Raw genomic sequence first — 25,103 nt, 5'->3', positions numbered from 1 at the left:
ACGTCCTATAATACTTCAACACATTTTTTTTGGTGGGGGGGGGGGGGGGGGGATATGGGAACACCCCTTTCTTTTTTATTTGAACAACAAAAGGAAACACAATACAAAACAAGAGTACATATAACCTATCAATAGCATCGTCAGGGGGTACATATTACAATACAAAGGAACAAGTGGAGTTTATTCCCTGCTGAAAAGAGAAGAAAAGAAACACAACGTTTCGGCTGTGGGGCCTTCTTCGGCTTTGGGATTATATACATATAACAGTACAAATACACTTTGTGGAAAAAAAGTTTTAGGGGAAATACAGATAATAAGGTCCGCATCGCTTTCAGGTTTTTACGTTTCGAAATAGTTTGCACACACACCTTTACATCTCTTTGTTCAGACACAGGACTCTTCCCAGGCCATTTGGCTTCATGTCTATAATACTGTGCAGGAACAACCCCCTTCACGATGAGCTCTTGTTACAGCCCTCGAGGGCCTTTAATGAATTCATTCAGCCAATCTATTTATACAGCTCTATAAAGCTTCAGTCATAAATCCCGTAAATCCTGCAGAGATCCAGCCCTGCAGAAGAACAGCTGCCCATCCCAGCTACAGGGGGGTATAAGCTCGTGTACATCCTACCAGCCATTTCTCACCACTTCTTCAAGTTCAGGGGCACAGCCATGTTTCTGGCAAGCAAGAGGCAGGGTACACCCTGGACAGGACACCAGTCATCAGAACACACACCCTGGACAGGACACCAGTCATCACAGGGCAGATACAGACACACACACACCCTGGACAGGACACCAGTCATCACAGGGCAGATACAGACACACACACACCCTGGACAGGACACCAGTCCATCACAGGACACACGCAAACACACACACACTCACACCGGGGCCAGTTTTCCTAGAAGCCCATTAATGTAGCAGCATGCCTTTGGACTGAGGGAGGAAACTGGACACAGGAAGAACACGCAAACTCCACACAGACAGCACCCAAGGCATCGAACCCGGGGCACCAGCACTGCGAGGCAGCAACGCTGACCACTGAGCAACCAATATGACCTGTGTATCTAAACTAAAGAATTTCTAACCAGCTTCATTCTGCTTGCTCGGCTTTTCACACCCCCTTTAGACTGATGGTGCTCTAATCTCCCTCTCTTCTCCTCCCACTGATGATGATGATACCAGTCATAATATCAATAGAAATGTATATAGCAATATCAATGAGAATGTATTATTATCATTATTATTATTGTTGCTGTTACTATTGCATTTATTCTTAACCTTAACTTAATGCTAATCACGCTTCTGATTTCAGACCCGAGGAAAGCAGTAGTCGGGCATGAGAAACAGAAAGTGTTCGTCTCTGCTGCTTTGGCTCGGAGTGTGACGAGTTGGAAGGGAACAGGCCCGACAGTAGTACTTCCGGGTCACTACAGAGGTGATTTCCGGCAGCTGCTTGACAGGAAGGAAGTTTTTACTTTGAAAGAGAGAAGGTTTAGGACGTTAATTCAGACTGTTTTATCTCCACATGTGCAGAAGTGGCGGGCCTGGAGTCGTTTAGGTTGATAGGGGTCTCTCTTCCTCGCTACTGTTTGCAGAGTTACGTCGTGTGAGTGCGGATTTAACGACTTAAAAACAGTCGAAAGATTGATTTCTGCACCAAAGCTCCTGTAGGAGGGAGGGGTCCCAGGTCGGACAGCCCCGACCTGCTCGGCCGTGCTGTCAGTCATGTGTAAACCGACAATAGAACTAAATACGATTAATTTTACTTCTTAAAATGTTTTCAGCCCTTCAACACTTTAGACCGATGCTTTGCGGTGTGGGGGGTACAAAGAGTCAAATTAAGCAACTTCTGACTTCAGTTCATCAGCTGAGACCCCACAGCAGGAATGGGGAACCCCTGCACTACAGACAGGGCAGTTCCTCTCTTGTGGTGCGGGACAGATTCGGCCTGGTATAGTTCATCCGGACCCGAACTGACACAGACAAGTCACTAACTGATCGAATTAAGCCATTAACAGCTGGGTCTAAAGGTCTAACGTAGGGCAGGCCCACACTAACACTGTTCTGCAGGCCCAGCCTTTCTAATAAAAAGAACTAATTGTATAGCCCTCCTTTACGCACACTGCCTTGCCAGTCCGGACTGACGGCTCCTTTGGGCGATGCGGACCCTCGTGAAGATGTGTGGGCGCCTGGGGCACAAGCTCTGCCTGCGCTGCGCACCCGTGAGCCGACAGGTAGGGGCAGCTGTGACCGGGTCGGGTCGGGCCGGACAGTGTCTTGCCCAGCAGGTAGGTCAGCCGTGCTCTTCTCTGTGTCCAGGCGCGGCGTGCGGCGTCAGGCCTGGGGAGTGCGCCACGGCCCCCGCCGCCCTCTGCGGGACGTCCCAGCGTGGAGGAGTGCGTCGATCTCTGGGAGGGGGTCTTCGGGGAGAGGGGGGTGTCCGAGCCGCGGCTGTCCAGCGAATACATCGTTGCGCACGTCCTGGGAGCCAACACTGTGAGTCCTGCAGGCCGGGGGAACAGGAAGGTCATGTTTACTGCGGAGAGGAGCTGAAGGAGAGTCTCGGTATACTGTTCACGTGTCCTGGGGGGCGTGCTGGGAGCTGATCGAGAGCTCTCCGTGGGGGGCCGCCCTCGATGCCAAGCCCGGCTCACGCTCCTGCCCCGTCGGTCTCCACAGCTGGCGAGCCTGGCTCGGCGCGGGCTGGCGGCGGTGCTGACAGAAGCGCAGACGCAGCGGGTCTGGGACCTGTGTGCCCGGCGCCTGGAGAGGTACGTGGGAGGGATCGGAGGGGCTGCAGGTGAGGAAGGTGAGAGGCTGAGTCTTCATCCCACTGCGTGCGTGAGTGTGAGGGCATGTGTGTGCGTGTGTTTGCAGGGGGGGGGGGGGGGGGGGCATTACTGTTACCACCCATTATGAGAAAATATCTTTACAAAGGCAGGCAGTAACTCCTGCGGACCAGGTGAAGTCCTGAGTCCTTGTGGGGAGTGATGAGCTGGTATGTATTGCATACACCAGTTGGCTCGGTCTTACAACTCTGGAAGTGCCAAAAGTATTTGTTTCAGATCCGCTTTCACCCTGCGTAGAAGCTCATTTCGGCAGAACGGGAGTCAGTGTGTGATCCTCACGAGCGTCGATCTGTAAAAGTGTGTGTGTCCACAGGATGCCCGTGCAGTATGTGATAGAGGAGTGGGACTTCAGAGACCTGACGCTGAAGATGAGGCCACCTGTCTTCATCCCCAGGCCTGAGACCGAGGTACGACGGACAGAACGAGGGACTGTTACACAGAAACGCAGAGTATAATGAAAGACTGAGGGGTGGGAAGATAGGCTACAATATGTTCAGCATTCACAGGCTAGAATCGGATGGACACTTGACACATGAACAACTGATCACATCACTCCTGTACTGGAGTCCCTGCACTGGCTTCCTGACAGGTTTTGAGTAGATTTTAAAACTCTACAGCTGACCTCAAAGCCTTGCTTAAGCAACTTGTAATCTATTTGCTCTCCTCCAAGTGGCTTTGGCTCAGCTGCTGTGTGTCCACTCTGTGGTGACAGGGCCTGGTGTTGCTGAACACTACAGCTCTGGTAGTAATCCACAACAAATTTATCACTCGGGTTGATTCATATAAGTACTTAGGTGGACACATAGACCGTAACATGTGTTGGTCTACTCATGTTGAGAGTGTTTGCTCCAAAGTTCAGCAGCGTTTACATTTCCTGCGAAGACTAAGAGTGTTTGGGGTTCGACAGGAAGTAATGCTCCTCTTCTACCGTGCTGTAATCAAGAGCATGATCAGATATGGTATTTCAGTGTGGTTTGGTAATCTATCAGTTCATTTTAAATCGCAAAGTACCCGCCACATCCAGACAGCTCTGAAGGTCATGGGAGTGAAACAGCACCCCTCCCTGCAGACAATCTCTGAAAAATCCCTAATCAAACAGGCAGTAAAAATTATATCAGATCCTTCTCACATCCTCATCTCTGAATATCAACTTCTGCCTTCTGGCAAACGTTTTAGGGTTCCCAAATGTAGGTCAAACAGATACAAACATTCCTGTGTTCCACTATCCATTAAAGCTGTCAACACAAATGTCAAGGATAAACACAATTGTGACTCTTACAACCCACTTGAGTGCCATATGTTTTGTGATGTGTTATAAATGTTACATGTTGTTATGTGTTATACTGTACATGTGCAACAGAGTGATGTGCAATGTGTTTCTTCTCTCTTTTTTTGCATTCTATTTAAATGTACAGGAGTGCTGGGTGTCCATAAAAAAATTCCCTCAAGGGACAGTAAAAGCTTATCTTCACTTTGGTGTGAACATAAAAGTGTTTATCTCTGTGTCCACAAGGGTGCAGCATTTCACCAGTGATGAAGAGATCTGTTTTTAAATCTGTGTCACAGTCCGAATTTGTTCCTGATCCTCGACACAGATGTTCAAACATTCTGACCTGAGATTGTAAAGACCTTGTCGTGTTTACTGGGTTCTGAATCGCTGCGATCTTCCCCGATGACTTGACATGCGCTGGCTCTGTGTGCAGGAGCTGGTGGGCCTGGTTCTGACGGACCTGCAGCACAGCCGCGGGTCAGATCAGCGGGGGGCCGTGCTGGCCTCGGGCCCCAGTTTGAGGTTCCTGGAGGTAGGCTGCGGCTCGGGGGCGATCTCCCTGAGCCTGCTGAAGAGCCTGCCGCAGGTGAGGCAGCGGTCCGCCGCACACGGAGAGAGGAAGGAGCAGTTTAGCTGACCGATTCTCCCCCGAGGGGGAAAAAAACAACCAGCAAGCAAAACGAACATTTCCATCTTAAACGTGTCTCTCTCTCCCTCCCAGATTCAGCTTGTGGTTTAACGCCCTCCCTCTGTCTCTCAGGCCCGTGCAGTGGCAGTGGACAGGAGTCCTGCGGCGGTCTCCCTGGCCGAAGAGAATGCACACAGGTGAGTGCAGGCAGGGTAGAGGAGTGATGGACAGCCCTGGCTCCTGGCCGACCCCCCCCCCCCCCAAGCAGTTGCCCCACTTCTCCAGAGTGATCTACAAGGCCTGTCTCAGTGCAACAGAATTATCAACGTGCAGCGTCATGGCGCCAGCTGTGGGACATGATGGTCCAACAGCTGGCGGCACGAGCTGAGGATAGATTCACTGCTAAAAGTCTCACACAGGCCCAGCGGTCTCTCTCTGTAGATGACAAAACAGCAGGTGGTCGATACCCCAGCTTCGAAACGGACAGACAGGATCTTTTTCTGTCGATTAGCGGCTAGCAAACCAGCATGATGGGCCACATGGCCTCCTCTCGTCTGCAGGAGAGAAGGTGCATGTCACCTCTGTCACACAGGGCTGTTCTGTCCCAGTTGATCATTTCCCTCTCAGCCAGGGTCGCTGTTTGACCGTTAAAGTGTTTTAACAAACTCCGATCCTCAGTCCAGATTCAGACAGTCTGTAGGTCTGTGCTGGGTTGGGGTCAGTAATGTGCTCACTGTCCTGTGTCCTGTGTTACAGGCTGGGACTGCAGGACCGTCTGGACCTGATGGAGCTGGATGTGATGACGGGTGAGATCTCCCCCTGCTAAAATCACTGTGGCCTTTAAACCTCTCAAAACCATCATGTCATGGGGCGAGGGGTGAGGTGAAATGTTCCGGTACTCTGTGTTTCTTTGGAACACTGCAGCCGATACCTAGAAACTGAGACCCAGTGCACCTTTCTGTACGGTCTTAAAAACTAAAAACTCATGATACTCTAATGTTGCAGGAGTATCTGCATACACCCGCAGAAGCAGGAGCAGGTTTTAATGAGCTTGCTGTTTTTCTGTCTGGTTTAGTAGAATATTCCATCTCACTGTTTCTGTGAAGCATGCAAAGGAGTATCAGGTTTGAGCTCTTTGTTGATTCAGTGGCGTGGGTGTGTTCTTGTTTGGTTCACTCCCATTTCTGAGAAAATGTTCTGCTGCTGACGAAATGTCTCTCTGTATCTGTACAGATGCCCAGGCTGTGCTCAGTCATTGTGGTCTGTTCGACTTCATCGTCAGCAACCCTCCCTATGTGTTCTCTGCTGACATGGCTGCCCTGGAGCCAGAGATCCTCAGGTGAGGAGCTGGTGTGGGTCAGTGGTCGACTCTCTACACTGACCACTGACCACTGTGTCACAGAGACAGGCAGTGTCGCTGTAGGCCTGTCCACAGTGTACTGACCACTGTGTCGCTGTGGGAGGGGCAATAGGGCTGTAGGACATTCCCTTGTACTGACCACTTTGTCACTGTGAGATGGGCAGTAGGGCTGCAGGCCTATCCACAGTGTACTGACCACTGTGTTGCTGTGGGAGGGTCAGTAGGACTGCAGGCCTGTCCCCTGTACTGACCTCTCTCTCACCCCGTCTCCCTCTCCCGCCTCCCTCCTCTTCTGCAGGTTTGAAGACCCAGGGGCGCTGGACGGAGGAGCTGATGGGATGGATGTGATCAGGCATATTTTGTCCCTTGCGCTGCAAATTCTACCTGTAGGCGGGTAAGGGAGCGCAATGTAATTCCCTGCCAGCAGGGGGCGGCAGAGTACCACCTGAGTCAACAGCACTCAAAACCACTCGCCCACCCCTGCACCAGGTGTACACTGCGCCCAGCGTACCAGGTGCACAGTACCCACAGTTCACCAGTGTACCTGTGAGGGTTTCCCCTGTTAGTCTTCTCCGCTCACGGCTGAGGTGATTCCAAGGAGGAGCTGCTTGTACTCATGTCTTCATCGCCTCCCCCCTCTTTCTCTTACTCCCACACGCAGCCAGGATTGTTCTACAAGAGCAGGCCCATTCGGTCCACTGCCAGGCGTGCGTGAGTGTCCCCTGCGTGGTACCTACAAATACGATGCAGCCTGTGACATCAGCCCTTCGCCTCGCGGATCTGGCGCTCAGTGCGTGCGGCATGTTTGGCAAAGATGGCCGCCGTCGGTGGCCGATGGCTCCTCTGTTGCTTGCGGCGGTGTTTTGTGGTGTCGGGATGAGCCGAGCCCTAGCAGCTGGCCTGTGGGGGGTGGGGTTGCGTGACGCAGTGGGTCGGATGAGGACAGAACAGGACCTTGATTAATCCAAGATTTAGCCCTGCAAGGGGAGGATTTTAGGCTGAGTCAGACACGGGTATTAATAGGAAGGACAGGCCCTGTAATCCTGAGGTCGATGGGATTTTGCTGTGGCTCTGGATTCGGAGGAAGACACGGAGGGGGTAAATAAAGCAGAACGTTCCTCAGCTCGGATCTGGGGTTCCTTCCCCCTGCCAAAGCCCGGGGTGCTGGACGAGAAAGCGCGAGGCGTCTGTTGGGAGTCCGTCTCTCCCTCACTGAGGCCTAGCCTGCCTCTTGGTTGTCATTGAAAATCCCGGGGTGTTTCTTGAAAAGAGTAGGGGTGTTCCCCCTGGCCGTTACCCATCACGGCCTCCTAATAACCCCCATCTCTGAACTGGCTTCATCACTCTGCTCTCCTCCCCACTGAGAGCTGGGGTAGAGGTGGAGGGGATCCCCATGACCTGTCAAATGCCTTGAGTGGAGAGTCCAGACAAGTGCTATAGAGGTGTAAGGAAGTATTGTTATTATATACGTCCACCTGCATCCCAGTCTTCACCCCACTCTCCCTCTGTCCATCCTCTGCAGGAAGGTGTATCTGGAGGTGGAGCCGCGGCAGCCGGAGATGCTACAGCAGAGAGCAGGAGCAGGCCTGCAGTACACAGCCACACACAGAGACTTCAGCCACAGGTACAGTCCTGCTGACCCGCATGACTGTGTCAGGGGAGGGAGTACATCATGGTGGTTAACAAGATTTACCGCTAAGGCAGACAGAGGAGCGAGCAGGTCAACCTCACAAACCCGCTTCGTGGCCGAAATATTAGGACCCCATGCCAGACAGCCCCGACAAGGGCTTGAGAGGGATGTGGTGGCACAGACGTGTTTTTGGGGGTGTCCCTCTGTGGAGTTCGTGATGCAGTTGCGATGGGGTGTCGGGGCCCACTGGTGCTCTGGTTCAGGATGGGGATCGGCGGAGGCCTCGGGCCAGGGGCGGGGTCTCCCACTCGCGGATCCCAGCATGCTTTGCCCTGCCACTGAGACCGCCCACTCCTTTCACTGGGAGATCACGCGCCCTCGCCCGGCGAGCACAGGCGCCCAGGATCTCTGCGAGAAAAGTGCAGCAACACACCAGGAGAAATCCTGCAGGACCCGTACAGAAGGGACCGTGGCTTTCCCACAAATATCCTGCAAGAGCCGATTCTAGGAATCCTTCATGTGTGTCCCAGGGGCTTTCCAGTTAATTTTAGGAATGCTGTAGACTTCCTCTATGATATTAGAAGGAGGACAAGGAGGCCAGTTTTTAGTCCCTGCATCTGGGAGGATTTTATGATGTGGATATCTAATCAAATTTGGGATTTGCTCACAGCCAAGAGGTGACCTAGTCTAGCTGATGTTGCGACGGCTCTCTGTGGGATAACTCTTCCTCGATAATCTCCATCCTGGAGAGCCCCCTGTCCAGTCCACCAGGGTTTGCGAATGTAACCATTTGGGGGAAAAAAATAATTGAGACCAATAAACTCAATTTAAGGTGATATTTCTTAATTAAACCACTCCTCCGAGCCAGAACTCCAGGCACCGTCCAGGCAGCAAAGTTCGAGATCTTAAATTGCCCCCCCCCTGGTGACAAGGAAAGTCATTTGAACCGAATTGAGTTAAAGTTCCTTTAACTGGAACGAGTTACTGGCTTAAGTGATCAGTCCCCACATCGCTGATCGCTGGGGATTTAGGGTGACCTCCGACCCCTGCTGGCTAGGGGCTGGAGCAGCCGAGAGGCGGCGTGGCTCTGAATGGGAGGAGCTGGCGGGGGCGTTACTCGCGGGGAGCTGTTCACCTCGTGCTGCGGGGGCTGACGATCTTGGGGGTTCTGCTCCGCAGGCCCCGGTTCTGTGTCTTACAGAGGGGCCGGGGCAGCGGGGGCGGCTGACGGGCAGGAGGACGAGAAGACAAGGGGGCGCAGCGGAAGAAAACACCCCCACCCCACACGCGCTCCTCTCCTGTCTTCGCACACCCCCTGAACCCCTGGGGCTCCTCTCTGCAGCAGAAGAAATCACCTGCGCCTCTGTCCCAGTCCCCCCCCCCCACCTTTCCCACTCTCCTCTCCTGTCTCCGCACAGGGGGGCTGGGACACCCCCTGAACTCCTGGTGCTCCTCTCTGTAGCAGAAGTTAGAAGTCTGCGGACCGGCTAGAATTTGGAGCCTCAGAGACCCCCTGTGACCCCTCACCCTCAGCTCTGGGAGGGGTGATCCTGACCATATGCAGAAACACTTCGACAGCCGTCCGCCTCTCCCTCCCCCGTCTCCCTCGAGCTTCCGCAGAACCGCTCAGAGTCCAGTGTACCTGACCTTTGCCCAGTACTCCCGGTACACACCCGGAGGTACGGAGAGGGGGCGGGCGCATGGAGCAGCTATCGGATTCCTAGGAAAAAGAAGGCGGCAAAACAACAACACGCTTGCGAGGGCTGATGGGAGCGAGCCCAGCACTGTGGTGCACAGACAGGCCTTGCAGCCGCTGGGAGCTGCGCAGGCTGGGGCCTGCTCTCTGACGGGCCGAGTTCGATTTGCTTATTGACAAGTGGGGACGTCAGCCGGAGCTGGGAGGGGTGGCTCTTTACAGCCCCGTGGGTTTGTACAACCAGAATAAATGTTTCCTGTTGACAAACAAAACGAACGTTTTTTGTCCCTGGAGTTCGTTGTTTTCCTCGAGGCAGCTGCTCGGGGCCGACCTGCTTCGAAAGACGGTAAAACCAAAGACTGTGCACCCGGGGCGTAAGTGTCGGGACCAGGCTGCTGAGCTCTCCAGTGGGGTGGTGGGTAGTGGGTCGCTAGGCCCCACCCGATGAAACCTTCCCTTGCCGAGTGGTCTGGGCGAGACAGACTTCTGCTGACACCCCGGCACCTGTTCTCCTTTAGGGCCCTGGGCCCGTGGGGTTTTATAGGTTCGTTTCGTAATGGTCAAGACACAGACGCCTGGTAATTCCGTCTCGTACCAGTTAGGCGAACTGACGTGTCAGAGCAGGTCAGGTGTGGGCTGCAGTGAAACCCTGGAGACTCTGTGCTGCACCTGCCCAGCGACAGGGGCTGCTGACAGCTTCCTTACTGCCCCGCTGTTCTGCTCTGAGACCCAGGGTTCACACAACCAGGAAGTACCTCTGTTGCCACACAGGATCAAACAGGCCCTCTTGTCTTCCTCGTCAGCTCATGTGTTGTCTAGTCCGGTTTTTGTCAGCTCTCCAAACAAGACAGCGCGATTCTCTGGAATTTGAAAAACGCCGGACGCCGCTGCCTCAGGCTAGCTGGATCCTGCATTTCTGGGCGGTTGTGTTCCGTGTTCCTTCCTGGTGTTTAATTTCTTGGGAAGTCATGCCGGGCTGCGTGTGTGGCACACGGGAGGGGCGGCCGAGCGTGCCCTGTGGGCTGCCTGTGTCTGCGTTTTCCCATGGCCCCATGATGCTCTCTGACGCGAGGTGTTTCCGTTTCCGACATGCAGTCATTTTGCTCATCTCAGTAAAACAACAGAGGCTTTTTTTTTCTGTTCCAGGCTGTTGATCATGTGGGCGGCTGATCCTCCGTAGCCTTGGAAAAGGCCTCTGCAAAAAGTAGGGCGGGTCAGCGCGTGGGGAGCCAGCTGGGCGAAGAGGCCCCAAGTCTCTCCTCTTGCGTCTGCGTCCCCTGTGAAAGCTCGCTCCTGCAGCGTTTCCGTGGTTCGGGCCCCAGCCAGCACCCCAGATATTTCCGACCGTGCTATCGTGTAATCAGGGGCTTTGCGTGATGTTCAGGGGATTATAATAATAATAAACTTTATTTTATATAGCGCCTTTAAAGGTGGCTTCTCAAAGCGCTTTACAGGATGACAATAACAATAAATAAGAAGACTACAACAATAAATAAGAAGAATACACAAGATAAGACACAATTACAATTACAGCAATACAACAATAACAATAGAGGAGACCGTGGAAGGTGGTACTAAGAAGAGCAGAGGGGTGAAGAATGGAACCAGTTAAGTAAAGGCTTTTCTGAAGAAGAGGGTTTTGAGTCTGGATTTGAAGGAGTTTAGAGAAGGTGACTCTGATATCCTTGGGCAAAGAGTTCCAGAGCTTGGGGTCATAGCAGGAGAAGGCCCTGTCGCCCATACACTGTAGACGGGCTTGGGGGACAGTAAGGAGGGCAGAATTTGAAGAGCGGAGGTTGCGAGGTGGGGAGTAGGGCGATAATAGTTCAGACAGATATTGAGGTGCCAAGCCATGCAGTGTGCTCACGCACTGAGAAATAACTGCTATGCTGTTTCTTGTCCGGGATCGAGACGCTGTCGATAACGGCAGTGGCAGGAGAGCTCTCTCGAGGGCCGCGTGAGGCCGCGCTGATGCTGTAAAAAACGCCGGCGGGTTTCTCACCAGCGATGAAGGACATGTCTCCCTGCGGAGAAGCGCTTTTCGAGAGGGGGTTCGTCCCCGGTCGAGCGGAGCCGGACCTGCGGACGAGCCGGCGCCGCCCCGGAGCTTCGCCAGGGCCTCTGCCTGCAGGAGCCTCGTGGGCCGGGGGGGGAGGAGCCGAGCACCGCGGGGCTCCTGCCGCGGCTCGCTGGAAGGTGGGGGGGCACTGGGGCAGGGGCGTGGGTTCGAGTAGCTGTGCAGGTCCTCAGGCTCCCCAAACGGAGGAAACGGGGGGGGAACTGCCCTGCACCCCCAAGCCCCCGACACGCCGCAGCAGAAGAAGGAAGGAGAGAGCGCCGGCAGGCCAGCGTGCCCACAGCCCCAGTTCCTGCTGTCAGATTCTCAGAATGACAGCTGCAGGCAGGCAGGCAGAGCCCGGCGGTTTTGCTGAGTAAACTGAGAAAGCAGTACAGAAGGCTTGTTTGTTGTTGTTTTTCCTCTCGTTTCGCAGTACCGCAGCAACGTTTCGCAGTACCACGTGCATCGCCGAAGGTGTCTGAGTCACCTCGCGCAGAGGAAGGGAGGGGGTAGGCGCGAGGGGGGGCGGCAGGCAGGCGGTTGTGTATTAAAGTTGCAGAGTGTTGTTTTGAACATGGGCTGCAAGTGCTGAGCGCTGTAATGGAATATGTCTTCTGCGGTCACTCAAATGAATACCCCCTCCCTGGTCCCGACCCCTGCCCCCCAATCAAACATCCGCTGTTTCCCATTCCGAGTTGTGCGCCGAGTCCATCGGGAGGCGATTGAGAGCCACAGCAGCTCGAGCGCACCGTGTGGATGTTCCCCAGAACGGAGTGACCCCAGCACCGGTTGGAGGACCCCGGGGAAAGGCAGCTCTTGGGGTCCAGCCAGCGCATCGATGAGGTAGCTGATAATGGATTCGGGGTTCGTCACGCAGGAGAGAGTCAGATGGTCCGTCCCTGAGCCTGCACACTGATGCACTGACACACAGACAGACTGACCGACTGACCGACTGGCCGATCTGACACACAGACAGGACTGTGCTTCCTCATAGGGTACGGTGCCCCCCCCTTCCTTCGTTCAGATCTCCTGATGGCGCTGGAAGCTGATTGGTCAGATCAGACCTTGACCTTTTCCGTTTCCCAGAAGGGGGTTTCTGGGAAAGCTCGCCTGCTCTCTCGCCAGCTGGCCTGGCGGGAGGACAGGGGTTCGAGTTTCGCTGAGCTGCTGCCAGCACCCTCAGGTCCTCCCCCCCCGTCACCTCGTGCCTCCACCTCGTCCAGGAGTCACAGGAACTCCCTTTACTCCTGAGCAGGACGGGAATGTCTGATTGAGAAGGTTACTTAATTTTGCACTTGGCATTGGTTCGTTTTCAGTTTTGACCTGGTTTCCAGCGGACTTGTGCCGCACGGTGATCAGCACTGCTGCCTTGCAGCGCCGGGGCCCTGGGCTCAGTCACAGACCTGGGGTGCTGTCTGTGTGGAGTTTGCATGTTCTCCCCGTGTTGGCGTGGGTTTTTCCTCCAGGTGCTCCAGTTTCCTCCCGCCGTCCACTGACAATGCTGGTGGGTTCGTTAGCTTCTGGGAAAATTGGTTCTGGCGTGTCTGTGTGTTTTACGTCTGTGTGCGCCCCACGCTGGACTGGTGTCCCACCCAGGGGGTACCCTGCCCTGTGCCCAGTGCTTTCTGGGATAGGCTCTGGCTCCCCCACGCCCGTGAGCTGGGTAAGGGGTTGCTGGAAGTGACGTGTTGTGGTGATGAAGCGGCCTTGTGCACTTTTCTGCTCCCTGTTCCTTTTCTTTGGCGGCTCGAATTGCACCCGGCGCCACGTGCCCCGGAGAGGCAGGGCCTCTCTCGGAGCACCAGTCTCGTCCCCGTGCCGTTCAGTCAGCAGGTCCTGAAGCTCCTGACGCCCGTGCAGGGCAGGCTTTGATCCCCCTGCTGGGATAATTAGGGTATTGTGTAGGGCGGTGGGGAGGGGGGGGGCAGTCAGTGCCCCCGACTGGCTGCTGTGTGCACTTCTTGGAAGCAGGAGGCTGGGTTTAATTACTGCACCGTTTCCTGGAAGGATATTTCCAGCAGAGCCTCTACTAGGAACTGTGAGGAGCCCGTCTCCTCTGCTCTCTCTCTCCGATAGGCCCCCAACACACACATATAGTCACACAAACACCACACGCACTCAGGCGCTCAAACACTGGCACACACTCTGCTAGGAACTGTGAGGAGTCTCATCTTCAATCAACACACACGTATAGGCACACAAACGCCACACACACTCAAACACTGGCACACACACTCTGCTAGGAACTGTAAGGAGTCTCGTCTTCACTCTCTGATGGGCTCCCACCACCACAACACACATTCATACATTAACATGCTGGTACCACCACAACACACATTCACACATTAACATGCTGGTACCACCACAACACACATTCACACATTAACATGCTGGTACACACACGTGCAAACACATCACACACACAGTCACACGTGCACTCGGTCGTGTTTCCTGAAAGGAGCCCTGCAGTAGGACAGCAGTGCCCTCTTGCCCCCCTCCTGGCCCAGAAAGGAAGACATGCTTGTAGACGGAGAGACAATGTGAGTAAAATGGACAACAGACTTGATGGCAGGACAGCCGTTTTGTGCAACCTCATCATTTTAACCAAAGCCACAGTCCTCAGTGATGCTGCAGATAACCGCCCTGCAGGTAACGACATTACTGCTGGGCTTAGAGGAATGCAGCTCTAGCAGATGTAGAGATTAGTCATCGCCCTCCGCGCCGATATTTACATGTGGTGGGGGGTGGGGGGTGGGGGGGGGGGTAGCGTCTGATCCACTCAGTATGTCTGATTCAGCTACAAAAATAACAAGCTCGTGTGAGAGTTACAGAGTTCCTTTCTGTGCTCTTGAGCTGAAGCCGGCTGGACCCGAGGCGGGATCTGTTTTTAGCCACTTGAACATTAACAACAGTAATACCACACTACACATAGGCAGACACACTCACATCAGGGCCAGTCCTCCCAGAAGCCAATTATTAACCCCCCGGCAACTCTTTGGACTGTGGGAGGAAACCCACGTAAACAAAGGGAGACCATGCAAACTCCACACACAGACAGCACCCCGGGTCCGGAGTTGGATCCGGGACTCTGCCCTCCTGTGCGTCCAGATTCTATAAATCCGCTCTGTTCAATGTCTGCCACAGCCCCACAGGCCCCTGGAGGTGGCCACATCGGTGTGAATTGCAGCAGGTGCTGAGTTTCATTCACAGCTGTACTCCAATACAATGAACTGCCCTACAGATAGAATTCAGCCCCATCCTGCCTGCCTCCGTAAGTGGGAAAAGCAGGTGAAGCACGAGGGAGCTGGGTTCTCATTTCAAGTCAGGGGATCCGACTGGGCTGATGGCTGCTCCAGCACTCCCAACTCTCAGGACAGATGCCCTCCTCACAAGACAAAAGCCACCCGCTTCCCCCTCTCCGCTGTCTGAACATCTGGGGTGGATTCGGAAGCTGGAGGAACAGCTGCTTGGCCCCACCGGGATACAGAATGGCGAAGCCACGCCAGCCTGCCTGTTGGCATCGTTCATCGTTCGAGACGGAGAGCTTTCACGGATGAAGGTGGAGGGAAGGAACTACAGGAATGCACCCCGCTCTGCGGGGGGGGTACCCCGAAAGGAGCCTAGCTGGCTCCAGGTGCACCCAATGGCGATACCACGCGTGTTGTGGTCTGTCGTCAGGTGCGCAGTCGCACGGGGAGGGAATGCAGGCTGAGAGCTGCTCTGCTGGCCCCCTCGCTCCGTGAAATGACATCAGTCCTGCAGCAGCGGCGCTCGACTCGAGATAAAGCGGAAATTCCCAGAAGTGGCAGAGAGAGAGACTGACTAACTGTACACACAGGCACACCGCATCAAAGAGCCACACAAACCCTGAGACACACACACACACTCAGAAGCACAGGCAGGCTGGGGCACACACACACACAGTCAGTCAGTCAGTCAGTCAGTCCTGATATACACACACTGAGACAGATACACTTTTACAGATAAACATACTGTCCTTATACACATGCACACACACTGTCCTGATACTCACACATTGACACATTCACTGAGATAGATGCACACTTTTCTGATACACATTGAGACAGATACACACCCTGTCCAGATACACCCCCGACACAGATACACACATTGTCCTGATACATGCACACTGAGACAGATGCATACATTGTCCTGATACACACACACACTGACACACATGCACACACTGTCCTGATATCCATACTGAGATGCACACACTTTCCTGATACACACACACTGAGACAAATACATAAACTATCCTGATTGACACACATTGAGACAGATACACACACTGAGTGACACAGATACACACGCTCAAACATTGGACACACGCTGGCACAATGCGCACACATTTGGACACACGCTGGTGTACCCAATGTACACATGCACACAAACCGAGCCTCACACATACAGATGTTCACACACAGCTGGCATGCTGGTTCATCAAATGAGGAAATAAAACCTGATGGTTTTTCTCAGCAGAAGCAGAAATAACTGTTTCTTGCGAACAGGATCAGCTCAGACGTTTCCTTCCACTACAGCTGTCTCTCTGCTGAGCAGAAGGGGGTTTAGCCCAAAGCCTCTTACAGGGGCCTGCTGAGCACCTCTCAGCCCTGCGTGATCCCCGATTATTCACAACTTAGGCTGCTGTTACACAGAAGTGTGGACCTCTGCCAGCTCGACTACTCACTGGTGTGATTTCCCAGTCACAGGCACCCTTCCATCCGGGATCAATCCTGATTGACCGCAGAGGCAGAGCCCGGTGTTCCCAGGCCTGCAGGGCACCAGCGGTTTGAAAGCTGCAGCCTGGTCGCAGGTACATTTCCAAAGAGCCGCCTTCTGACACTGTGGTGCTTCAGGGAGAACTCCAGAGGGGTTACAGACCTGTCCTCAGCACGCCACTGATGGCAAAGAAGGGGGAATTTAAATCAAGGGAAGTCATGTTAAAATTGTATGAAGCACTAACTAATAAGGCCTCATATAGAATATATCATCACATTCCATAAACTGCTCATCCAATTCAGGGGCCCGGAGGCCCGGAGGCCCTTCTCCCGGGAAGCACAGGGTGCAAAAACGGGATTGTGCTTGGATGGAACTCCGTCCCCGTCTCAGGATTTAGAATAGTGTGTGCCAGGTTTGCCAACATGTCCTGGAAGAGCTACAGCTGCTCTGGAATCATCCCAGAGCAGGGCAGCCAGGTAACCCTGTGTCCCGCACTGACCTGCAAAGGAACTAAATCTCTTCAGCCTTGAGCAGGGTGGGACCCCAGGGGGACCTGGTACAAGTGCTCCGAATCCTCAAAGGCCCTGGCGGAGTCAGCCCAGGGGACGTCTTTAGAATCAGCAGTAAAAAGCAGGAGGCACACGTGGGAACAATGTGGAAGTGTATTTAAAACTGAGAACAGGAGGCACTTGTTTACACCAAGGGCGGTGGCGGTGGGGAACCAGCTGCCCAGCCATGCCGTTGGAGCTGATAAACTGGTTTCTCTCAAGCTGAATGAGGTCCTGGGATCAATAAGCTACTAACTTTTTAATGGGCCAGCTGGACCGAAAGGCTCCTCTCGTTTTTTTGTCCTGTCTTGTCTTCCTAAATTCTTTCTCAAGTGCCCTGCCGGTACGTGACTGCTCTGGCAGGGCGGACACGCCCTCTCTGGACTCTGGAGGGGGTTCTGTGGCCGGATTTCCTGGAGCTCTCTCGTTGTCCTCTCTGCGCCGCGCTGCTCCACAGTGACCCGGAGAGCCCTGCCCTCCGATTGCACTCCTGCGGTGTACAGTAGGTGCCAAGGTGGCCTGGCGCTTGTCACAGGGCAGCTCACAGCTCCAGGAAGTCGGCAGCGAGTAGCTGCCAGCACGATCTCTAATCTCTGCTTGTCAGTTGTGAGATAGCGCTTCTGCAGCCGCTTCGCAGGAATGCCAGATTTTCTGATGCGTGGAAGGAAGTTGATTAACTGACTCGGCTGAAGACCGGCGCTGAGGGCTCCGAGCACAGAGCAGGGGGCCGGGCGCCTGTGGCCCTGTGGGTTACGGTACCGGCGGGAGCCCTGCCCCCACCACAGAGCGGTTCTGCTGTGGGCCCGGCCGCGGCTGTGTTCTGGGTTCTCGGCAGGTGGGCTCAGGCAGGAGGCGCCACGGAAGCGCAGGGTGCCTGGGCTCAGAGGCGTGGCCTGCGGTTCTGAAAACACCCTGCAGCCCGTCCTGGGTCTGTGATGACAGAGAAAGTGCAGATCTGTCAGCTCGGGTCTCCTGCTGGACCCTCCCGACCCGTTTCAAGATTCTGCGTCACCAGAAGAGGCCCGCGGACGGCATTCAGAGCTCAGTGGAGTTCACATCTGACGACGCTCTGAGTCACCTGCAGTACGCTCTTCATACACACATGAACAAGGGCAGGTTACCAGGACTTGCTTCATCGTGAAGTCATTCTGCAGGATTCTCAGGAACTCCACAGAGCAGAGGAGCACGTTCAGTCTCGACACAGCGAGATTTCGGGTTACCCAGGACGTGATCTATACAGCAAGTAATATGCTGTTCTCCTGTCAAAGCAGAACATAGGCACATACCTTCTTTGGCCATTCCTTAAAAAAAGTCAGGGTATTTATATAAGATCACTCTATTGGTCAAATACAATTTCTTGTAACAGGAGTTTGTCTTTTCACAGACCCCAGCTTGCTCTCCATGAGTCACACAGACAGGGAGGGAAGCTGGGGGTCAGAGCGCAGGGTCAGCCATTTATACGGCGCCCCTGGAGCAGTTGGGGTGAAGGGCCTTGCTCAGGGGCCCAACGGAGTAGGATTCCTCTGCCGGCCGCGGGATTTGAACCGGCAACCTTCCAGCCACAGGCACAGATCCCGAGCCACAGAGCCAATGCCCCACCCATTTACTTCAACAACATGGGTTTGGAGCTTGTTCCCTGCCTCCACAACCCTTTGCGTAAACACATGCTTCCATTTCCCACGAGCATAAAGTCAGCAGAAAAAAACATGGGAAACAAATAAAGAGATGGAATTCTGGATGTTTGATAAAAGCATTTTTTTTACTGAAAAATATATAGATATTTATGACATATGTACAGAGCATTCACATTGTGAAAAAAAAAGACAGTGATCATTGTTAGAAAAAAAAAACAACAATAAAACTTCTTGCTTGCAGCATTGTCCCGTACCAAGAACAGCAAGTTCTGGACTTGTTTATAGAGAACCAGCCCGCGGGCCCAACACAAGGAGAGGCTTGGGCCCTGATTTTCTCATTAACCCTCAGCTCGTTCCATTGCCTTCTGGGCTCCGGTCCCATCGGCCCCGCCCTCTGCAGCTGATTGGCTGTCTGGGCAACCGGGAGGGGGGGCGTGTCTCCCACCAGCGCCGCTCATTGGCTGCCCTGAGAAGGCCACGCCCTCACAGCGGGAAGGGGTACTCCTGCAGGAAGTGCTGCAGCCGCCGGGGCAGGGGCAGCCGGTCCGGGCTGGCCGTGAGCCGGTTGATGGCGAGCCGGGACAGGTGCTGCAGGGAGGGGAAGGCGTCCCGCCGGTGCAGGGGCCGGACCAGCTTCAGCAGCACCGCGCTGTCCTTCGGCTGCGGGAGCAGGGCGGGGCCGGCGGCCCCCTCCTCGCCCTCCGCCGCCCGGCAGGAGCCCACGTAGTGGCGCACCAGGCTGAGCACGTCCGGGAAGGCCAGGATGCGGGGCTTGGCCAGGCAGGAGGAGTCGAGGCGGAAGAGGCCGTGGCTGTACTCGATGCGCACGTTGGTGGGGCCGCGGTGCGTCTTCACCGACAGCGTGAGCATGTAGAGGGGGTGGCTGCTGTCCCGCACCAGGAAGGTGCCCTCCTCCACCGGCTGCAGCTGCTGCCGCGCCTCGCTGGCCGTGAGGGCGCCCCAGTACCACCCTGACAGGGACAGGAGGGAGAGAGGAGTGAGGAGAGAGGAGAGAGAGAGAGGGAGGAGAGGAGAGAGAGAGAGGATTGAGGAGAGAGGGAGGAGAGAGAGGAGGGAGGAGAGAGAGAGGAGAGAGAGGGAGGAGAGAGAGAGAGAGGAGGGAGTGAGAGAGGAGTGAGGGGAGAGGGAGGAGAGAGAGAGGTGAGAGAGGGGAGAGGGAGGAGAGAGAGGAGAGAGAGAGAGAGGAGGGAGTGAGAGAGAGGGGAGAGAGAGGGAGGAGAGAGAGAGGGAGAGGGGAGAGAGAGAGAGGGAGGAGAGAGGATTGAGGAGAGAGGGAGGAGAGAGAGAGGAGAGAGAGAGGAGGGAGTGAGAGAGAGGGAGGAGAGAGAGAGGAGAGAGAGGGAGGAGAGATGGGAGAAGGGACGGAAGAAGGAGGGGGCGTACCTGAGCTGTCCAGGTAGCGGAAGGTGGTGGCGATGCAGCGGAGGTCCTCGGTGGGGTCCCACAGCGGAGGGGCGCTCTGCAGACAGCAGGGCAGGGGGGTGGAGGGCGAGGGGCTGGCCGGGCGGGCCTCTGCGCGGGGGTCACAGGGCCGCGAGCCCCCGTCCCGCCTCTCGCCGTGTCCCAGCACGTCCGCCGCCAGGCTGGGGAGAGGCAGGACGCCGGCGGGCTGGCCGGGCAGCAGGGCAGGGGGGCTGCGGGAGAGAGAGGGAGGCGGGGTCAAGTAACCGCGGGCACAGCGGGGAGCCCCGCGCCCCGGGCCGAGAGGGACATCCTGTCAGGCTCGCCACAGGACCCTGGAAACCAGGGCTGAGTCTGACAGCGGCTTCTGTCCCCAGGGGAAAGACTGGACCCTGACTCTCCGGGCCCTGGACTTCTGGAGCAGAAGAAGAGGTGTGGGGAACCCCAAGATCGGGACCAATACCCGGCAAACAGGTCTCGTGCCCGAGCGCACAGGGACGCCCGCTCTGCCACTGCCCCAGCGCGCGGGGCGACCGGGACCGGACTCCCGGCGCCAGCAGGGCCTCGGGGCCACAGGGCTGCTCGGGCTGACGCGTGTCCAGCTCTCTCTCTCCCTGGGGCGACAGGGTCAGGAGATCGGGCCCTGCACACTGCAGACAGAGCAGCTCCTTCTCTGCACGGGTCTGAGGCTGGCTGGCGTCCTGACCCGCCCTGTGAGCCCCCAGATCTTCCAGCACTGGTTCCCCCGACCGCAGACCTGGCCTCCCAGTTCCCCCCCCCCACCCTCACCCGCTCGGAGCTCCGACACGCCCGGCCGGGAGCGCGCCCCCTGGGGAGAAGCCGGCACCCCGTTTTACGGAGCGATCTCCCGGACTGCCGGGCCGGGCAGGGTCACGCCCTCCTGCTCAGGGAGTTTGGAAGGCGGACGGAGGATTAAGGGAGCCCGTTTCTGCGCCCCTTCCAGCTGAGCAAGCGCTGCTGGTGTTCCGCACACGGACAGCTGAGGGGGGTGAGCCGGGGTGAGCCGGCCTGTGTCCTCCTGCTGTCGAGCTCGGCGGCTCCCTGCCTCCCGCGCAGACACAGAGAGCTCGGAAAGGCTGCAGCGAGACTCACCCCGGGACCAGGGCTCAACACGCAGGGAACCGGGGCGTCATTTTCTCCCGCAGACACCTGTGGCGGAATGATAGCGGGGTGCGGACTGTTCCTCACTGCTGCCCGTACGGGAGATGTGCCGCTGTGGGGGTCAGGGGTCAGGGGTCAGAACACGAAGGTAGACGGAAAAAGCAGAGTGGGCTTGTGGTGCCATTCCTCCCTCCCAGGCGGATATTCGACAGAAGACAGTGCATCGCCGAAAATCCCGGGCCGTTTCCCTTTTCGGCAGTAAGCAAACTTCTTTTTAAAGCTCGGGTTGAACGCTTGATCGAATATGCAAAGCCGGTTTCTGGACAGATGTTCCTGTTTCAAAGGAATGCAAATCAGGTTCTGACAGGAATTAACTTCTGACTTCGGAGGAAAAGTGCGGCGGCAGAAATGCCGTCAGCGGGGGAGGGGCGGCTGGGTTCAAACCGCGCCAGCGGCTCCTGTCCAGCTGCTCTCGCCCAGCTCCTAACCCCGTGGGCTGGTCAATCGATTCGTATATATCGCCTTTCCACCAGAGCATTCGCGAGAAATGTAAAGAAATAAATGACGCATAAAAATGAGGCGATCTCTTTGATTAATCTGGCTTAATTAGACCTTTGTCAGCCTGTTTCTGACGCGAAGACGTCTAGCAAAACCTCTCCCGAGCCTCATGCCTGTTTAAACACCTCGCAACAACCACGTGTTCATAAGCCTCCCACTCCGGCCCGTTCCCGATTATTCTCTGGGAAGAGGGAGCAAACAGGTAGACCCCCGAAAACGTCCACACCCCGGGGAGAGGGAACATGCAAATTCAACACACAAGAAGCCGAACGCGATCGAACCCGGGACCCAAGAGCCGTCGAGCTCCGGGAGGACCGGAACACCCTACGGAGAGGGGTTGCTGAAATTCGGGAAGTTCTCCTAGCAGGAGAAAAACCGGGACACGGTTTGTAGAACCTGATCTACAAGCTGGCGATCCCCGCGACAGCAGGGACGGTGCTGCGCGTTTGTCCCCAATGTCAAAGTTGTGTCAGCGGCTGTCCAGAGCCCGTCGCCTCTCCGGCGATCTCAGGAGTCCTGGCTAGAGTCACTAGCGGCCGGTTTTCACTCCTGTCACAGAGGAGCGCACCGGAGCAGAAATTGCTTTATCCAGTCTGAGCCATCGAATCATTCATGTTCGTTTTAACATTCCGAACATTATTTTAACAGTGTTTTCGAAGGCGGCTGTTTTGCACTGGGAGCCAACAGCTTCCACACCACCCCTGACGGCAAACAGCTCAAGTGAAACCGAGGAGAAGCGGGTCTGATCATTCCCGGCCTGCGCGCCCGGCTTCTGGTCAGTGTCCCGGGAATCGTGTGGATATGACTGGATCGCAGGTATCGCCGGCGCCGAACTTCCCTGACAGCGCTCAACACGGCCGGGAGGGCAGTCCGTACGGCACAGCGTGGTGCCGGGGCCGTGACCCGCTCGGTACAGCCCCCGTCCTCCCGTTACACACAGCACACTCGAGTCTTTGCACACGGACAGACGCGACACCTCTCCGCGCCGGTGCCCGTCCAGGCGGGACTCACCTCTGAACGCACAGCAGCATGTTTCGACACCAAGCCCCGACTCCTCGGCGTGAACTCGACCTCTCTCCGGGATCCCGCTCGGAACTTCCTTTATATAGTTTAATTTTCACGAAAGCTTCAAAAATAGATCCCTGGGAAACTTCCGCTCCTCTTTTCCCCGAATCGGAACCGGGCGCAGTAGACGGTTCACAGTAGAGAGGCGGGAAGCGCGGGATAAGATCGTCTTCCAGAGAAACCGAGAGTAAAAACAAACAAGACAGTGTGTCCCGAATCACAGACGTCTTTCATTAAAAATAAGTTTAACAAAGTTCAGCCCTGAGTGGTTCCCACGGGTGAGCGGCGAAAGCGCCGGGCTAATGAATGAGACAGCGGCCGAAACCGGACAGCTTTCCAACTCCTCTCTCTCTCCCGCCTGTCGCTCGGACCCGCGTCCAGCCCGTGTCCACAGCGATCTCCCCCGAGCGCCCGGACGACACGGCTGCGTCGGGTTTGTTGTCAAAAAAAAAAAACTGTTTCATTTGAGAAAACAGAGCGGAAAAAACCGTGGGCTGTGCCTCTCTGAGCTCATCGTGAGTTCCAGGAATTGTGTTCGAAGAATTTTTTTTGTGTGCCGGTTCTCAGAACTGCTTTGTGCTCTCGGCAGCGACTATGACATCAGTGCTAACTGCGTCTGCCCACATTCAGCCAGACACCCTGATGAAAGCGCACGGCGCTGCGGCCTCTTCCCCTCTCAAGACAGCCTTTCTGCGGTGGGTTAAGTCTTGTGCACCCCTTAAATGCCCAGCAGAGCGACGCCCCGGTTCCGCCCAGCGGTCACGGCCCCAGCAGGTCTGACGGAACCGGGTCAGAGACGCGGCCTCCTCCCCCGGCCCCTGGCAGCCCGTCAGCTGAGTTCAGAGGAAACACCGCCGGCGGCCTTCCAAGAACTTTCCAGGAAAACTGCGCAGCGGCCCCGAGGCGCTCCAGTGAGCTCCCAGCGCCCTGTCCCGGCCGGCCCCCGCCCGGGGAGAGCCGCCGGCCCGCAGTTTAACCGTCTGGGCACCGGGGCTCTGTAAGGCCGTGCTCCGGTCTTGGGGTGCAGGGGGGTCCTGGGGTGCGGGGGGTGCTGGTTTCCCTTACGCCCGAGCTCTTGTGCTGTAGCTGGAGAAACAGAAGCCCCGCCTGCTCTAAGGGGGGCTGCAGACTTAGGGAGACAGTCCCGCTGGGGGCTTGGCCGGCTGGGACCCCGGTTCTGTCCTGGGCAGCGGGCTGTCTGTCCCCCACAGCACGCAACAAGAAGCAGCTCTTTCTCTTTCTCTTCGCCGTCTTCTTCTGCTTCTGTACAAGAAAACACCGCCGCCTGAAATGTAAAGAATTAAAACCCTCTGAAAAAGGGGTCGAGAGACCCCCTCGGAAGCGGGGCGAGCCGTGGTGCCCAACTGGACCCCCACTGGGCTCGTGCCGCGGGCGGCCTCTAGCGCCGCCTGCCGTTCGCGGAGAATATCGCCTCGCCCGGTCCTCTTGGTCAGGAACAAGTGCAGGTTTGTTCCGCGCCGAGAAGGGAAAGAAAATAGACGCAGCGCTTCTCTTTCCGTTTCCTCTCGTTTCCTTGCTGCGCGGCATCAGCCTCCGCTTGTTCCTGCTCCCGGCGTGAACTCCGTTCTGATTGGTGTCGAGCTCGTTTGTACGATAAAAACCCCCAAACACATGACAGAAGCATGTTCTATTAGAAAGACTTGAGCTTTGTGTGTGTTGTGGGTTTTTAAGCGTTGTGATGACCAGCAGCCTCGGCCTCCGCTTCCCTGCTTCAGCTCCAGATGGGAGAAACTCGTGTGCTGGAGTGTCTCAGCTCCAGAGGAGTGAAACTCGTGTGCTGGAGTGTCTCAGCTCCAGAGGAGTGAAACTCGTGTGCTGGAGGGTCTCAGCTCGAGCGGTCGCTGAGACGGACTCTGTGTTGACAGAGTTAACCCCTGCGTGCCCGGCGTGTCTGCCGTGAGCTCAGGAGCAGCTGCTCTTATCAAACGGGTTCTGTCTGCTCCCTTCCCACCCTGCTGACTTCCGAACCCGCATGTCACCGCGCAATCCTGCTCTCTCCTTCCACGGCGTGCTCCTTTCTCACTGTAAAGCGCCATGAGGAGCCCCTATTATTAATTACGATGATGATGATGATTATTAAGCATTTCCAGCGGCGGCGAGGGGGGGATTTCCAGCGCGCGCAGCCCGGCCTTGCAGCTCCAGCGACAGCGCGGCGGTTTTCCTGTTTGTGCTCCTCGCACCGCGTGGGCCCGTGCGGTCTCTGCAGCCCACGCGGCGTGGGGCTTCCGCGCGCCTTCTTCCTTGCAGCGCCTGGCCTTCGCACGCCACGCTGCCCGCAGGTCACCGCGCATGCGTCCCCCCCCCCCCGCGCTCAACAGCGGCCCCTCTGGCTGCTCCCCTGGAACTGCAGCGGGGCGGATTGGAAGCGCCGGCGTCTGAGCAAGTTCTGGTTCCGGAGCTGCAGGGCAGGCGATCGGGTTTCCCGCCCACAGTCCCCGTTCAGTCCCGCTCCTGAGATCAGCGAGGGGCAGCTCGGACATTGGAAAGCTGAGC

The 25,103-nt window shown here is 56.1% G+C and overlaps 2 protein-coding genes and 1 long non-coding RNA gene across 3 annotated transcripts; 1 reads left to right on the top strand and 2 right to left on the bottom strand.

Moving 5' to 3' along the window:
• Nucleotides 1-1,345: 1,345 nt before the first annotated feature.
• On the top strand, nt 1,346-9,710 carry hemk1 (HemK methyltransferase family member 1). The gene is made up of 12 exons (XM_088637158.1): nt 1,346-1,611; nt 2,140-2,239; nt 2,325-2,501; nt 2,685-2,776; nt 3,168-3,261; nt 4,558-4,710; nt 4,885-4,949; nt 5,509-5,558; nt 5,986-6,091; nt 6,411-6,506; nt 7,635-7,736; nt 8,922-9,710. The coding sequence occupies exons 2-12, from the start codon at nt 2,165-2,167 to the stop codon at nt 8,968-8,970; spliced, it is 1,059 nt and encodes a 352-aa protein (XP_088493284.1). The 5' UTR covers nt 1,346-1,611; nt 2,140-2,164; the 3' UTR covers nt 8,971-9,710.
• Nucleotides 6,388-15,050, bottom strand: LOC148662232 (uncharacterized). The gene is made up of 3 exons (XR_015939686.1): nt 11,441-15,050; nt 6,657-6,845; nt 6,388-6,496 (listed from the first exon to the last, which is right to left on the bottom strand). It is a non-coding gene; the product is annotated as an uncharacterized LOC148662232 (long non-coding RNA).
• A 3,478-nt stretch (nt 15,051-18,528) lies between these two features.
• cisha (cytokine inducible SH2-containing protein a) lies at nt 18,529-24,854 on the bottom strand. Its single transcript, XM_088637161.1, has 3 exons — nt 22,536-24,854; nt 19,827-20,077; nt 18,529-19,393 (listed from the first exon to the last, which is right to left on the bottom strand). Exons 1-3 carry the CDS (start codon nt 22,553-22,555, stop codon nt 18,906-18,908), a joined length of 759 nt encoding a protein of 252 aa, XP_088493287.1. The 5' UTR covers nt 22,556-24,854; the 3' UTR covers nt 18,529-18,905.
• Nucleotides 24,855-25,103: the final 249 nt, after the last annotated feature.

This window comes from Lepisosteus platostomus, chromosome 6 (assembly GCF_059453375.1).
Source record: "Lepisosteus platostomus isolate fLepPlt1 chromosome 6, fLepPlt1.hap1, whole genome shotgun sequence".
NCBI classification, from domain to species: domain Eukaryota; kingdom Metazoa; phylum Chordata; class Actinopteri; order Semionotiformes; family Lepisosteidae; genus Lepisosteus; species Lepisosteus platostomus.
Note: the sequence above shows the minus strand (reverse complement) of the source record. Positions and strands in the feature narration are given on the sequence as shown.

Bases quoted from the DNA above. Each gene is read 5' to 3' on its own strand.
- hemk1 (XM_088637158.1), top strand. From the start codon at position 2,165: ATGCGGACCCTCGTGAAGATGTGTGGGCGCCTGGGGCACAAGCTCTGC. The intron at 4,950-5,508 runs GTGAGTGCAGGC...CCTGTGTTACAG, and splicing joins GCCGAAGAGAATGCACACAG to GCTGGGACTGCAGGACCGTC. The intron at 7,737-8,921 runs GTACAGTCCTGC...TCTGCTCCGCAG, and splicing joins CACAGAGACTTCAGCCACAG to GCCCCGGTTCTGTGTCTTAC.
- cisha (XM_088637161.1), bottom strand. From the start codon at position 22,555: ATGCTGCTGTGCGTTCAGAG. The intron at 20,078-22,535 runs GTGAGTCCCGCC...TCTCTCCCGCAG, and splicing joins ATGCTGCTGTGCGTTCAGAG to CCCCCCTGCCCTGCTGCCCG. The intron at 19,394-19,826 runs GTACGCCCCCTC...TGTCCCTGTCAG, and splicing joins CCGCTACCTGGACAGCTCAG to GGTGGTACTGGGGCGCCCTC.